General features: G+C 43.7%; 1 protein-coding gene across 1 annotated transcript; it reads left to right on the top strand.

Annotated features, from left to right (window-relative positions):
- The first annotated feature begins 265 nt into the window (after positions 1 to 265).
- On the top strand, positions 266 to 12,294 carry ahcy (adenosylhomocysteinase). The gene is made up of 11 exons (XM_023324801.1): positions 266 to 378; positions 1,875 to 2,065; positions 3,074 to 3,149; positions 3,224 to 3,376; positions 5,335 to 5,447; positions 5,527 to 5,734; positions 5,807 to 5,894; positions 6,453 to 6,570; positions 8,982 to 9,104; positions 9,173 to 9,244; positions 11,471 to 12,294. The coding sequence occupies exons 1-11, from the start codon at positions 351 to 353 to the stop codon at positions 11,600 to 11,602; spliced, it is 1,302 nt and encodes a 433-aa protein (XP_023180569.1). The 5' UTR covers positions 266 to 350; the 3' UTR covers positions 11,603 to 12,294.
- Positions 12,295 to 13,476: the final 1,182 nt, after the last annotated feature.

Below are 13,476 nucleotides of genomic sequence, written 5' to 3'. Positions count from 1 at the left end.
TTGTTTGTTTGTTTTTTTGTAACCTTTGTGTCGAGGCTTACGGAATAACGGCTAAAAACACCGACAGAGTCCGGTCCAGACTCGCTCTAACTACATTTTCCACAGTCACTGAACGCCCCACGTCACAATTCACGTACTGATTGGCTACCCGGCTGTGGGGTGGGAGCTGCTCCAGCCAATAGGAAGCCAGAGCATCCTCGCGTCAGAGCCACCCAGCTACAGAGAGCTGTCTGAACGAAGCCCGGCCGATAAAAACCGAGCCGTCATGTTTCCGTCCCTCCCTCTCCGCCTCAGTCCGCCGGCCAGGCTGCAGCTTCAGACTCCTCGGAACCAAACTACACAGAACAACCATGTCTGAGAAACTGCCCTACAAAGTCGGTAGGTGGCTGCGCTCCTTTTCTCGCCGTTAAATCGGTATTTACTGGAGTAGCTTTGTTGGCGAGTCTTTTAAGGTTGAATGTTCTAACTGGTTCTGACGGGTTCAGAAACTTTAACAGAACTCAACATTCAACTTTATGTTCGCATATTACATAGGATTCCGGTTTTAGGCTTAGGACTTATGTTTTCCAGGCCGAGTTCACTTGTTAGCAAGCATTACAGATTAATGTGTAGTTGTAGTTTGAACGTCTCTGGGTTTTTCACATTCTAATTTAATCTTCGGTAGTTCTGTAGTTTATGATCAGTCCGGGTCTCATGTTTACATTTCGCAGGCTTGTAGTTCAGTCCTGAGAATGAATCGACATGTAATCGCGCCCAGCATGGGTTTCTCTTGTACCTGAAACAGCTCACCAAACGCTTCTGGGTAATGTAGTTAATCAGCGCAGCCGGTGGGTCGGCGCTCCACTGCTCGCGCGGTGTTTGGAACTCTATCTCCCGTGATGCCTCGCGCTTCACCGCCAGTTTGCTCGTGAGTGACAAGAACAGGCAGAGATTATGCTTCGCTGCACCGACTGAGAGTAGCTACATAGCTGTAACAACACGTGGTCTTAATACGCGCGTAGTGTCTGTCTTTTATAGTTTTATTTATGATTTTCAATAGTTCTAATGTGTTTTTCAGGTTCTAGTGTACGTGTAATCTTAATGGCTTCAGATGTGTGAAAAATTGTGATCAAACACATTAAAAGTAATCAAAAAGCAAATTAAAGCCAGTTGGCGCCAGTTAAGCAACAACAAAGCAGCAGAGCAAGACAATTTATTTCTTTGAAATTGACGCAGTTGGATCGTCATTTGATTGGAAGCAAACAAAATATGATTGATATGATCAGTAGGGTCAAAGTCCAAACAAACACTGTCCAAGGCCTGCAGAAATCAAACTTTTAACCATCTTAATTCATGCACTATAGTAATGTTGGAGTATTTTACTTGTTTGTGTGACGCCAGGTTTGTAACTTTCTGCTGCCCATTGGTCAGGTTTGGTCATTCTGCTTCAGTTCACAGCAGAATGGTTTTTAATTAACACCAAGAAGCTGCAATGAGAGAAATGAAGGTGCAGAAAAGAGAGTTTTGACTCTGACTCGGTCAGGACCGACCCAAATCACACCAAGTTTGAGTAAATGTCTGTTCCTCTCAGTTTACTTGCATAGAAACCTTTTAAAGAATAATTGGGCATCTTCCACTTGATAACCCGGATCAGTTGGGATGAATGTGACTGAACTGAAGAGGTTTTTGGGAGGTTCCTGCAGACGGCGTTCTGGTGAACTTGGAAGTTTTCCAGTGTGATTTATTCCTCCTAGCTGAGCTGAAATTTTGTTGTTTTTCTGCAGGAAAGAGAATAAATGAAAGTTTTTACTGAGTGAAAAGCCTCTGAATATTGAGCAAGATGTTGTTAATGTTTCCTAACCGTTGTCCTCCCTGGCGGCGCCGGTCGGGTCCAGCTGACATCAGCCTGGCGGAGTGGGGCCGGAAGGCCATCGCCATCGCAGAGAACGAGATGCCGGGCCTGATGAAGATGAGGGAGATGTACGGCCAGACCAAGCCGCTGAAGGGCGCGCGCATCGCCGGCTGCCTGCACATGACGCTGCAGACCGCCGTGCTCATCGAGACCCTGACGGCCCTCGGAGCCGAGGTGACCTTTGACCCTCTGCTGCCGGCTGAGTTAATGTTGAACTAATGAAGGAGCTTTGTTGTGTTTATAGCAGCTGTTTGCTCCCAGGCTCTGCAGGGGGCCAGCATATCGAGCTAATGTTGACTCGGTTCTGCTCCTCAAGGCTGCTGTGCGGTTATCACATCTGGTTCTGTCCGACCCGGACTGGTCCCATCCTGCACAAACCAGCAGGATGGGACCAGAAAACTGCCTGGGTCAGAGCAGAAGTGGACTTCTGGAGAGGAAATGGGTTCAAACCTCGTCCACATTCATTAAAATCTTTCCATCATTTCCTCAGACCTGCAGCCTTTGTGTTCAGACACCAGGAGGCAGCAGCGAGCGACAGAGTTGCAGTTAAATAATCACAAAATTTTAAACCGGTCTGTTGTTAAGCAGAATGTGAACCCAACCTGGACTGCAAGATGTTTATAGCGGGTCGAACCAGTCGGCCATGTTGGACTGGCCCGGCGCTGCTGCTGCTGCAGCCTGAAATCATTCACTGGAAGCTCTGGTTTTAAGTTCATCTGTAGTGACTGATCTAGTCTGAGTTACTCTGAAAAGGTATTTTTGTCTAGTTTGTAGCACAAATATCTCAGTTCAGTTAAGACAAAAATAACAGAAAAGTAACAAAATGTAGGAGCTTGTTTTCATTAATAATGAATATTGATAAAATTCACTGATGATCAGGGAAAATGTTTGATGAGTGAAATAATTTACCAGTGGGCCTCGTCCTCATTTATTATCAATATGAAAGATGTTTTACTCCGTATGTTTTTCTGATTGATCTGAACTCAGATGTTTGTTTGGTCAGATTTAGTTTTTTGCAGTGTAGGATCAGGATCACACTGTAAAAGATGAACATGCAGCGAACATAATCGATTCGCCAATAAATCTGTTTCTATTGATTGTTGATGGAGGTGGACGTCATCTCATCAGAGGTGGTTTGAACTGTGAAAGGTGAACACGTCTGACCTCTGACCCCCTCCACAGGTTCAGTGGTCCAGCTGCAACATCTTCTCCACCCAGGACCACGCCGCCGCCGCCATCGCCAAAACCGGCGTTCCAGGTACCTGACGGCGCCCCCTGTGGCCGCTCGGCACAGCGCCCAGACAGGAAGTGACCTCTGATTTATTTTTCAAGTTTACGCCTGGAAGGGCGAGACGGACGAGGAGTACGTGTGGTGCATCGAGCAGACGCTGTACTTCAGAGACGAAGCGCCGCTCAACATGATCCTGGACGACGGCGGAGACCTCACCAACCTGGTGCACCAGAAGTACCCCAAGCTGCTGCCAGGTGGGTTCCTGCCCCGCTCTGCCCCTCCTGCCCCCTTCAGGCTGTGCAGGTTCATTCCTGTAAGGCAGGGTGTCCAAGGTGTGGTGCGGGGGCCATTTGTGGCACCTGCTTTCAGATGCAGCGGACATGTAAACTTCCTGTTCCTTTGAAAATCTTCTCTTTAATCATCAGATTTTATTTTCTCCTTCTTTCCAGTAACTTTTACTCCTTCGCTGCACATTAACCAGCTTTTAGTCCATTTATGAAACTTTTCTAAAGCAGTTCCAAAAAACTGACCTAAATCAGATTTTTGTTGCTCAGAATCTGAAACATTTTGTTCAGTTTTTCTGTCTTTAAATGTTCACATTTGTTTTAATAAGGCAGATCTCTTTAGTTTCATTTCCACGCTGCTCTGCAACAGTCAAATTACTTAAAGTATTCTTAGTTTATTGTTCAGCTCTTTCGTCCTTTTGGACGTGTGATAAAGTTTGGACACCCTGCTCTAAAGTTCAGCAGTTGAGCTTCAGGTTCAGCCAAGTTAATGTTTATTTCTACAACACACTGAAAAAAGACAATAGTTGACTAAAGTCATCCATTTAACTTTTATTCTGCACAAAGTGTAAAAAAGCAGAGGAACGCGTCAGAGCTCCAGGTTCTCTCTGGCTGCTCGCTCAAATAAAAGCAGAACTGAAGCGTCTGAGTGAAATACGGAGAAATGAGATTAAAACTGAAACTGTTTCCTGCATAATTAGATTTATTTTTCTTAAAATAATCACTAGAAAATGTTTGATTAATCCCAGAATGAAAGTAAATGTTTTTGTAGATCAGATCAGTAAACGCTGGTTCAGCTCAGTGTCGCTTATAATCCAGTTTGTTCAGTTGATGGGTGGCAGTCACCTGGTGTGCTTTACCGCCACCTGCTGGTGAGGAGTGCAGCGCTGAACGGGAACGATTTTTAAATCTGCCTGAAAAATAAAAAATGATTTTTCTCAGCTTCTTCTAGGAGAAATATTTACGCTTACATACTTGAGCTTTGTGTTTTAACTCTTGTTGTCCATATTGAGCTCAAGTCTTATTGTGCTAACATTTAATTGTTTTATATTATCTGGTATAAAATTACCAGAATAAAGTTATAATATTCAGACTTTATTCTCATATTTATTTTTCTCTATTTTTGGCCCAAAACTCGTGTAATTAGGTTGTCAGATATTTTATTTTTCAGATATTTTCCTGTATAACGTTTAAACTGTTAAAGTAATGCATAAAGTTATCAGGTTTGTTCATATTTACTCCACTATAATATGAACTGTTGGATCAAACTGAGTTGTGAGCAAAACATTATTTACAGTTTGAACCAGATATTTACATAAAGCTGAGAGAGAAACGGTTTTTCTTCTTCGCTGTCTGAAGTTAAATCTGATAAACTTTTGTGGTTTCAGGTCAGTCAGAATCCAAACTTATTATTTCTGTTTGCTAAAAGCCAGAAAACTAAATGAGAACATTTTTAGAGATTTGATCAGGAAGGTCATTTATCTCAACAGGATTTGTTTGGATTGTTTTAATGTAATTATTATTTATAATTCTTAACGGCTTGGTGACTTTTTGATCATTTTATATGTTACTGAAATTGGAGGACTTTTTTGTTAAATTATTGTTTTATTCTCTGGTGTTTATGGTGAAACATTTCAAAACATTTTGTTTAATTTTAGCTCATCTTGTCCCAGCTGTAGAATATTGTTAACTTATTAATAACAGTAATAAATTAGATTGTATAATTGTGAATTTAAACTTTTTTATTTTTTTTAGATTTGTATTGTTTTTATCTCCAAAGTGTTTTTGCTGGAAATGTTAGAAAACTTCCTTGAAAGTGGTGAAAACGTTTGAATTTTACTGTGGAAAGCTGAATGAGCCCAGGAAGTTCTTCTTCTTCTTCTTCTTCTTCTTCTTCTTCTCTTGTTTCATGTCTGGCCTGTCCTCAGGTATCCGCGGCGTGTCGGAGGAAACCACCACAGGAGTTCACAACCTCTACAAGATGTTGAAAAAAGGCGACCTGAAGATGCCAGCCATCAACGTCAACGACTCCGTCACCAAGGTAACCGCCTGCCTGATCGCCGCCTCTGTCAGCAGTCTTCCTCCTCCTCCTCCTCCTCATCGTCGGCACGTCTCTGCAGAGTAAGTTCGACAACCTGTACGGCTGCAGGGAGAGTCTGATCGACGGCATCAAGCGAGCCACCGACGTCATGATCGCCGGGAAGGTCGCCGTGGTAGCGGGCTACGGCGACGTCGGCAAAGGCTGCGTCCAGGCGCTGCGGGCCTTCGGCGCCCGCGTCATCGTCACAGAAATCGACCCCATCAACGCCCTGCAGGCCGCCATGGAGGGTGAGCGTGCGCCGGCCGAGGCGCCGAGCTTTGGGCCGTGGGAAGTCGGCTAACACGGACTTCCTGTTTCAGGGTACGAGGTGACAACGATGGACGAAGCCTGCAAGGAGGGAAACATCTTCGTCACCACGACCGGCTGCGAGGACATCATCCTGGGGCGGTGAGCTCCTGCTGCCGCTGCGCCGCAGCAAAATATTAGATATTAATGCTGCAGCTTTCAGCAGAGTTTACTGAAACATTTAAACCGAGACATTTAAACTAACATAATGAAACTGTCCTCGGCGCTGCAGGGGAACAGGAAGTGACAACAGCTTTTACTTTTTTAAAGGAATATTTGCTCTCATATATGAAGACTCTCAGTTTAGCACATAATATTGGAGTTCTTAAAAATCACCAGGGAAACCCTTAACATAAAGCTGTTTAAATATTTTTATTTACACTTTAACTGATTTCAGACTGGTTTTTGTTGGCCAAAAATACATTATTATCCATTTATTTCAGATTTTCTGTGACACTTTGGATATTGTGTGATTTTTGTATACATCTATCTACAAATATATTTTTATTCTAGTGACATTTTATAAAGGAAAGTAAAAAAAAAAACAATTTGAAAATGTGGAGTTTTTTATGTTACTGTTATTGACGCATCTAAAAATGTACATAGTGATATCAGCCTGTTGGTTTCCGTAGCAACGAGTGATTTCAGTTTCCATTTCAGTCACTTTGAGAGCATGAAGGACGACGCCATCGTCTGCAACATCGGACACTTCGACTGCGAGATCGACATGATCTGGCTGAACAAGAACGCCGCGGAGCGCATCAACGTGAAGCCGCAGGTGGGCCGGCCGTTCACCGCGTCACCACCTCAGCACTTCACCGTTAATGCATTCACCACTTCATCTTTAACCCGCTCATGTCCAGATTCACTCATTACCTTCCATCAGGTTTGAATCTGTTATTCCTGCGTTTTGCCCCGGAGGCGTTGCAGCTCAACTCGCCGTGTTGCCGCTGCGTCAGACGGGGCGCAGATGAACCGCTGGCGGTTCGAGGCGCCGAACTCTCCATCTCTGAGAGACTCGGACTCGAACGCCATCGACACGCAATCAGTGAAATGATTGCCTGAAGAAAGCTAATACTGTAGCACCAAACATTTAATAAAGACACAGTTAATACTAGGCCTGTCACGATAGCAAATTTTGCTGAGCGATTAATTGTCTCAAAAAATTATTGCGATAAACGATAATATTGTTTGAAGACCTTTTTACACTGATTTAATGGAAATGACGTAATAATGCATGTGATTTCCTGCCAAAGATAGATACACTTTATTTTCAAAAGAATATTTAACACTGGAGCTGATAAACAAAATACACAAAACAACCAAAAATAAAATGGATTCTCAGTCTCCATTAACAAAAAATGTACTTGATAAAAACTAAACAACATAAAGCCAAAGTGGAAATAAATAAATAAATTCAACCAAAAGAGTGCAGATTATGAAGTCTGTATATTATGTTGCCCTTCAGTAATAATTAGATTTAAATAGAGAGGATGGGCACATCGACTACCTGATGCAATAGTTCACACTACATGATTTTTTGCTCCTATTTTTCCCCTTACAACAATTGCCGCTCCGATCTAAATCAGGGGTTTTCCTCACTGGGAGCTTTAACTCCACCTGTTGAATGTGACAGGTAGCCAATCAGAAAGCGCTGATTCTCCTCCAAGCTTTCTGAGGGGAAATTACAGAGGGGAATCCCAAACAGCTGACGCGGCGCAACCGGAAGTCCAGCGGACATCGGAGATGATATGTGGAAACAACATTAATGTTTATTCAACATGCAAAGAATATAGAAATGACAAGAGGAGGAGTTGGAGCGAAATTGTTACCAGTTGATAAACCCGGTAACTTTTCAGCTGTTCTTCGTTAACGTGACATAAATAGGTTATAATGATTTTCATTCAGTCAGGACTTTATGCTGAAACTAGCCACATGCATTGCAGGTAGATTGTAGTAAAGCATTGATTAATACCTGGTTTTAAAATTAGTTCACTGAACTTGTAGTCATTATTTTGTGCCCATTGTTGGACACCACACGGCAGGACCGAACCCGATCGAACCGTTATACCTAGGATTTCTGTCGGCTAATGTGTGATCTGTCAGGTTTTGAAAATGGGCCGACAATCGGCTGACAGCTCTAAGATCGTGTCATGTGCGCTGGGCTTTACACTAAGGAAATGAGGAAGGGAGGGTCAGTGGAGAGCACCGGAGTTGAGCTTTTTTTCATTCGGTGTCATCAACAGAAAGAGAAAAAGGCCGGAAGAGACGATAATGCCGATAATTGAAATGATGTCGATAGTTTTAATTTATCGTACGATTAATCGATTTATCGTTTATTGCGACAGGCCTAGTTAATACTAAAGATGACATGAAAATAACCAAAAAACAATAACATTCAAGGCCTCAGCTTTAAGGATATTTTCAAAAACAGAAACATTTGTGCTCAGCTTTGGTCCACAAACAGTCCACAAGCTTTGGTCGCTTCATTTCAGAAAACACGGGACAAATTAAGACACCGGTTTGGTTCAGCGAACGCTAATCGACCTCTGACCTCTGGTCCTCCAGACCTCTGTCTGGGTTTGGTTTGAATGTGAACATTGGGCAAACCAGAGACCGCTCCAAAAGCAGGAAGTGGACTACAGCGCAGGGCATTCTGGGTAAATACAACCAAAGCTGACATTCTAACTTAGCGCTAGCAGCAAAAATGGCTGAAAAATCCTCCGACCGCTAAAATCTGACGCCTCCATTTTAGTTTCCACTTCCAGGAAAACAAACTAAAATTGTCTTTACTGAAGGTTGAACGGTAGTTTAATGGATAAACCTCAGAGTTTAACATTAGCTTAGCGGCAGTTTAACATTAGCTTAGCGGCAGTTTGACTGGTTGCCGTTGGGCTGGTCGATATGAACTTTGATCTGGATGTTTGGTGGCGATAATGAAACGGATCCTTGACGTGTTTTTCTTGTTGCTGCGGTGGCTTGGCGCCATCAGAGCTCCACAAACAGAAACGGATTTTAAAATCTGATTTTCTCTTTGGGTCCAGACTCACATCTGTTCCTCGCTGAGCTTCACGCGCTGACAGAGTTCAGTCTGTTTTCATATTTATTGATGCTGTCAATTCGGTTATCTTTACCAAACGGTAACGTGACTGAATTCTCCTGATGATCTGAGGCGGTTCTGCTCCTCAGGTGGACCGGTACCGGATGAAAAATGGCCGCCACATCATCGTGCTGGCAGAAGGCCGCCTGGTGAACCTGGGCTGCGCCATGGGTCACCCGTCCTTCGTCATGAGCAACTCCTTCACCAACCAGGTGAGGAAGAGGAGGAGGACGACGAAGGCTGCGTTGGGTCGGTGGTTCTGACTGCTGTCGTTCTGCAGGTTCTGGCCCAGATCGAGTTGTGGACCAACACGGCCAAGTATCCGGTTGGAGTCTACTTCCTGCCCAAGAAGGTCAGTGGCCAATCAGAAGCATCTAGAACATCTAGATGAAAACATCTAGAGCAGGGGTCACCAACGCAGGGCCCCAGGGGCCCCCCGGACGCCCGAGGGCCCCCCGGACGCCCGAGGGCCCCCCGGACGCCCGAGGGGCCCCCGCGCCTGAGGGGACCTTGTCAGTCGCCTGTGGAGCAAGTTCTAAAAATAGCCGTTGTCATTGGGGAGCACTGCCAAAAAAATTACTCAATTAAGTGTTTTTACTTTGAAATAATATTTGTTTATTTTTAGACATTAAAAAAAAAAATAGCGAATTATAAAGACGTCTAAAATAAATGGCTTTATGTATAAAACTCTTTTCTAGGGTTAAAGTTCAGAACTATGTGCAGCAGCTGGAGATTTTCCTTTAAAAAGAAAAGAATAACTTCTGGAATTTTTATCTAATCCTCTTTACTGTTAGCAATATTGTGGAGAAAAAAACCTTTTTTGTGTCAAAACATGGTGAGTCTGTGGGGGTCAAAGGGCACGTCAAAGCCTAAATGTTACTGGTCAGTTTACTTCTGTTTATTTGGCGGCTTTGCACTTTTTTCTGTGAGCTAAAAATGAACGAGTGGAGTTTGATTCCAACAGCGGCTGTTTGGATCCTGGCTGAGCTTTTTACTGTGTGCGGTTCTGATGGGTCACAGGATCAGATATCTGCTGCTCCTACTGAACCTCAACAACTGAATCTAGTCCAAACGTTCCCCAAAGAGGAGAAATTAAGCAAACAATGTTGCTTCACCTTCTCTGGACGTCTGAAACCTGAATCAACATCCTCCTGTTTCCACAGTCGGCTTCACTTTCATGTCTTTATTACTTAGCATCGTTTGTATATTTTCAAAAGTTCACTGCTTTTGTGGTTTAGGTTTGTGCTGGTCAGGTGCAGTGGTATTTTTATGTTACTCTCCGGTCTGTCTAACTTCATTTTTTCCCCGACATCTGCTGGTGTCAGCCAACAGGCGACCCGTCAGCTTTTCAGTTTGCGAAAAACACAAAAAGGTTGATAAACCGTCGACCCGTCAGAACCGCGCACGGTAAAAAGCTCAGGCGGGATCTTAGAACAACCGGAGGAGCTCGTTCATTTTTAGCTCACAGAAAAAGCACCAAATTAACAAAACCAAACTGAGCAATAAGATTTAGCGTTTTGCGTGCCCTTTGACCCCAACAGACTCACTGCTGTGCGCTACGTACGCTTGCTGCTGCTGCAACAATCCAGACTCTCAGTCACTTGTGGGAAATTTAGAATCACACAGAAAATCTCCAAAAGGGAATCAAAGTTAAAACTCTGAACTAAGAACTTCTGATCACATAATAGCAATTAACCACAGCTGCATGGTAAATTATTACTGATAACTATTGTCAGTATTCCCTCACATTAATATGATCAGGCAGCTGTAATCATATATATACATGATATTGTTATAAAGGCTGAGCCAAGAAAACTCATGTCTGTATCAAACAAGCTGCCCTTCGTGTTGCTCTGGACCGTGAAGCAGCTCCCAGCCTCAGGTTGGTGACCCCTGACCTTCAACATCTGGATCAGTGGAGCCCAAAGTGTCCCTGAGGGCCGGCATCCTGCATGTTTTATTCTCTCCCTGGTTTTAGTAACGACCTTCTCAGCAGGTCAATGTTCTCCTTCGGCCTCTAATGATCCATCATTGGATCCAGGTGCGTTAAAACAGGGAGAGACTAAAACATGCAGGATGCCGGGCCTCAGGGACTCACTTTGGGCCTCAGGGACTCACTTTGGGCCTCAGGGACTCACTTTGGGCCTCAGGGACTCACTTTGGGCCTCAGGGACCCACTTTGGGCCTCAGGGACCCACTTTGGGCCTCAGGGACCCACTCTGGGCCCCTGATCTAGAAAATCTAGAAGTTGTCATCGGACCGGTGCCGATATTTGCAGAAGTTCTACGTCTGGTGTCAGTGATGTCTCCCTCAAGGGCAGATCTATCCAGTTTAGCTCTGTGCTTTTTTCACATTAATCCAGATCTGTAGTTGAACTTTGACCTGTTTGTTTACATGTTGACAAAAAGTCGACCTGTTGATTTCATCAGTTATTGGTTATTGGTTTTCTATCGGCCGTTAAGCTGAACAGAGTCCAGATGTTTTCACAAGTTTGACCAAAACTCTGAACATGTTACCGACCCAGTTCTCTAACTGGTTCTGGTCCGGCCCGCTAACCGGTTCTGGTTCTGTGCTGCAGCTGGACGAGCAGGTGGCGGCGGCTCACCTGGACAAGCTGGGAGTGAAGCTGACCAAGCTGACGGACAAACAGGCCCGGTACCTGGGCCTGCCCTCGGAAGGCCCGTTCAAACCGGACCACTACCGCTACTGAGCGCCCCCTGCAGGCGGCGGCGGGCCGTGGCGGCTCGGCCTCTCGCCTCGAAGGAACGGCAGACTTCCTGTGAACGCTTCCTTCTTCTTCTGCGGTTGGCGGCGGCGCCTCGCCGTCCTCCGGGCCGCGTGGAGAAAATTCCTCGTCATTCCTGTCTGGGAGAGTCTGCACTGCAAAAACACACAATCTGCCAACGGGTTGAGTTTAGTTTCTACAGCAAACATCTCAGTTCTCCTGAAAGAACCAAATAATTTATCAGCAGGATGGTAACTCGTTTTAAATGAATGATTATTGAACATTAATCAAGTTTCAGCTGCACCGCATCGTTATTGTTTCACTTTAACATGGAAAATGTTTCTGATAGATGGAAAAAAATCTGTTCAATATTCAGTCACTATTGGCTTAAAACAAGCTGCTGCAAAGGTTTTTTTATTTTGAATCTTCTCAGATATTTGCATTAGAAAATAGACATGGATTGGTGATATTCTGTGTTTTTCAGTGTGTTGCCTTTTAGCACTTAGCTGCTCTGTGTCTGAAACTCCGGTTGGTTTTGGACGTAATTCTGCCAAATGAATCACCGAAGCAGCTGCTCACGTCTGAAAATGGGATTTATTTTAATTGGATGCTCCGATCCGCCGGGTCCAGCTTGAAGCTCAAAAATGATGGAGAATAAAAGAAACTTTAAGAAGGTTTTATAGTTTTCATTCCTTTATTCACTGTTTACACTTCAAACTTAAAGCTGCAGCAGCACATTACTGAAATACCACTACAATAAAAAAATGACAGTCATTAAGAGAATAAATTCACTTCTGAGACTTTATTCTCAGATTTATTTTAGTTTTAAAACCTTTTCTCTGTATGGATTCTGCTCTTCAGAGAAATGTCAGATTTTTGATGCAGAACTCGTTGGTTTGGACTAAAACTAGAAATTTGTGTGCATCTCCATGGCAACGCTGTTGATGTAGGTTTCCTAAAGGTGAAAAATGTATTTAGTTCAGTGACTTAAAGTTGCATGATTTTATTGTAAATGTTTCACTTTAGTGATTAAAACACAATATTTTCATAAAACGAAGTGGAGGGAAACTTGTTGGTCCTGAAAACGATGTTTTCCCTGCTCAGGTTTCTAACTGCTTTAGTCCAATGTTTGTGTTCATTTAGAAAAAAAATATATTTTAAACTCTGCTACAAAAATGAGGATTTTCTCCTGAAATCTTTTTTGTGTTTAGCTGAGTTTAATGATCATTTAATGAGGATAAAAAAATTTCAGGGAGTTTGTCCCCTGACTTCAGGAATATTAAAATCAAAGTAAAACTAACTAAAGAAAAATACTCTGTGTATTGAATATTTTCCATTTAAAAAAACCTCACCCTAAAAGTGGATAGAAAGTGTTGATCTGCATCAGCTCCATTTAAACTGCAGCCTGAGGCCACATAACATCACTCCAAGGGCCACAAGTGGCCCGCAGGCCGCAGTTTGGGCCTCCTGCTCTAGGAGAAGCTTTAAAAGCTGCAGATGCTTTGCTAGTTTCTGGCGGTCCACTTCACCACCAGGTGGCAGTGTAGGCTCACTGAGCCGCGGAGTTTCTGCTCTAACCTTCGAGAAGGACCAAATCCACCTCGCTGCAGCTAACAGGAAGGGGCGGGACGGACCGCTGTCAGCCTCAAACCTTATTTGGAAATGGGACCATTGCACCCCGGAAGTGAAGGGGGCGCTATTTCCTATATTATCCGCGGTCTCCCGTTTTTATTTTCTTTTGAAATCTGATATATTTTCATCTTTAGGAAGGATTTTCACTCACAGCATGAATTTGAACAACTGCTGCCAACTGCCTTTCATTGAAGTACAAGACAAAATGTACTTAACAAAAAGCACCT

The sequence above is a fragment of the Xiphophorus maculatus genome, chromosome 20, assembly GCF_002775205.1.
Source record: "Xiphophorus maculatus strain JP 163 A chromosome 20, X_maculatus-5.0-male, whole genome shotgun sequence".
NCBI classification, from domain to species: Eukaryota; Metazoa; Chordata; class Actinopteri; order Cyprinodontiformes; family Poeciliidae; genus Xiphophorus; species Xiphophorus maculatus.
Note: the sequence above shows the minus strand (reverse complement) of the source record. Positions and strands in the feature narration are given on the sequence as shown.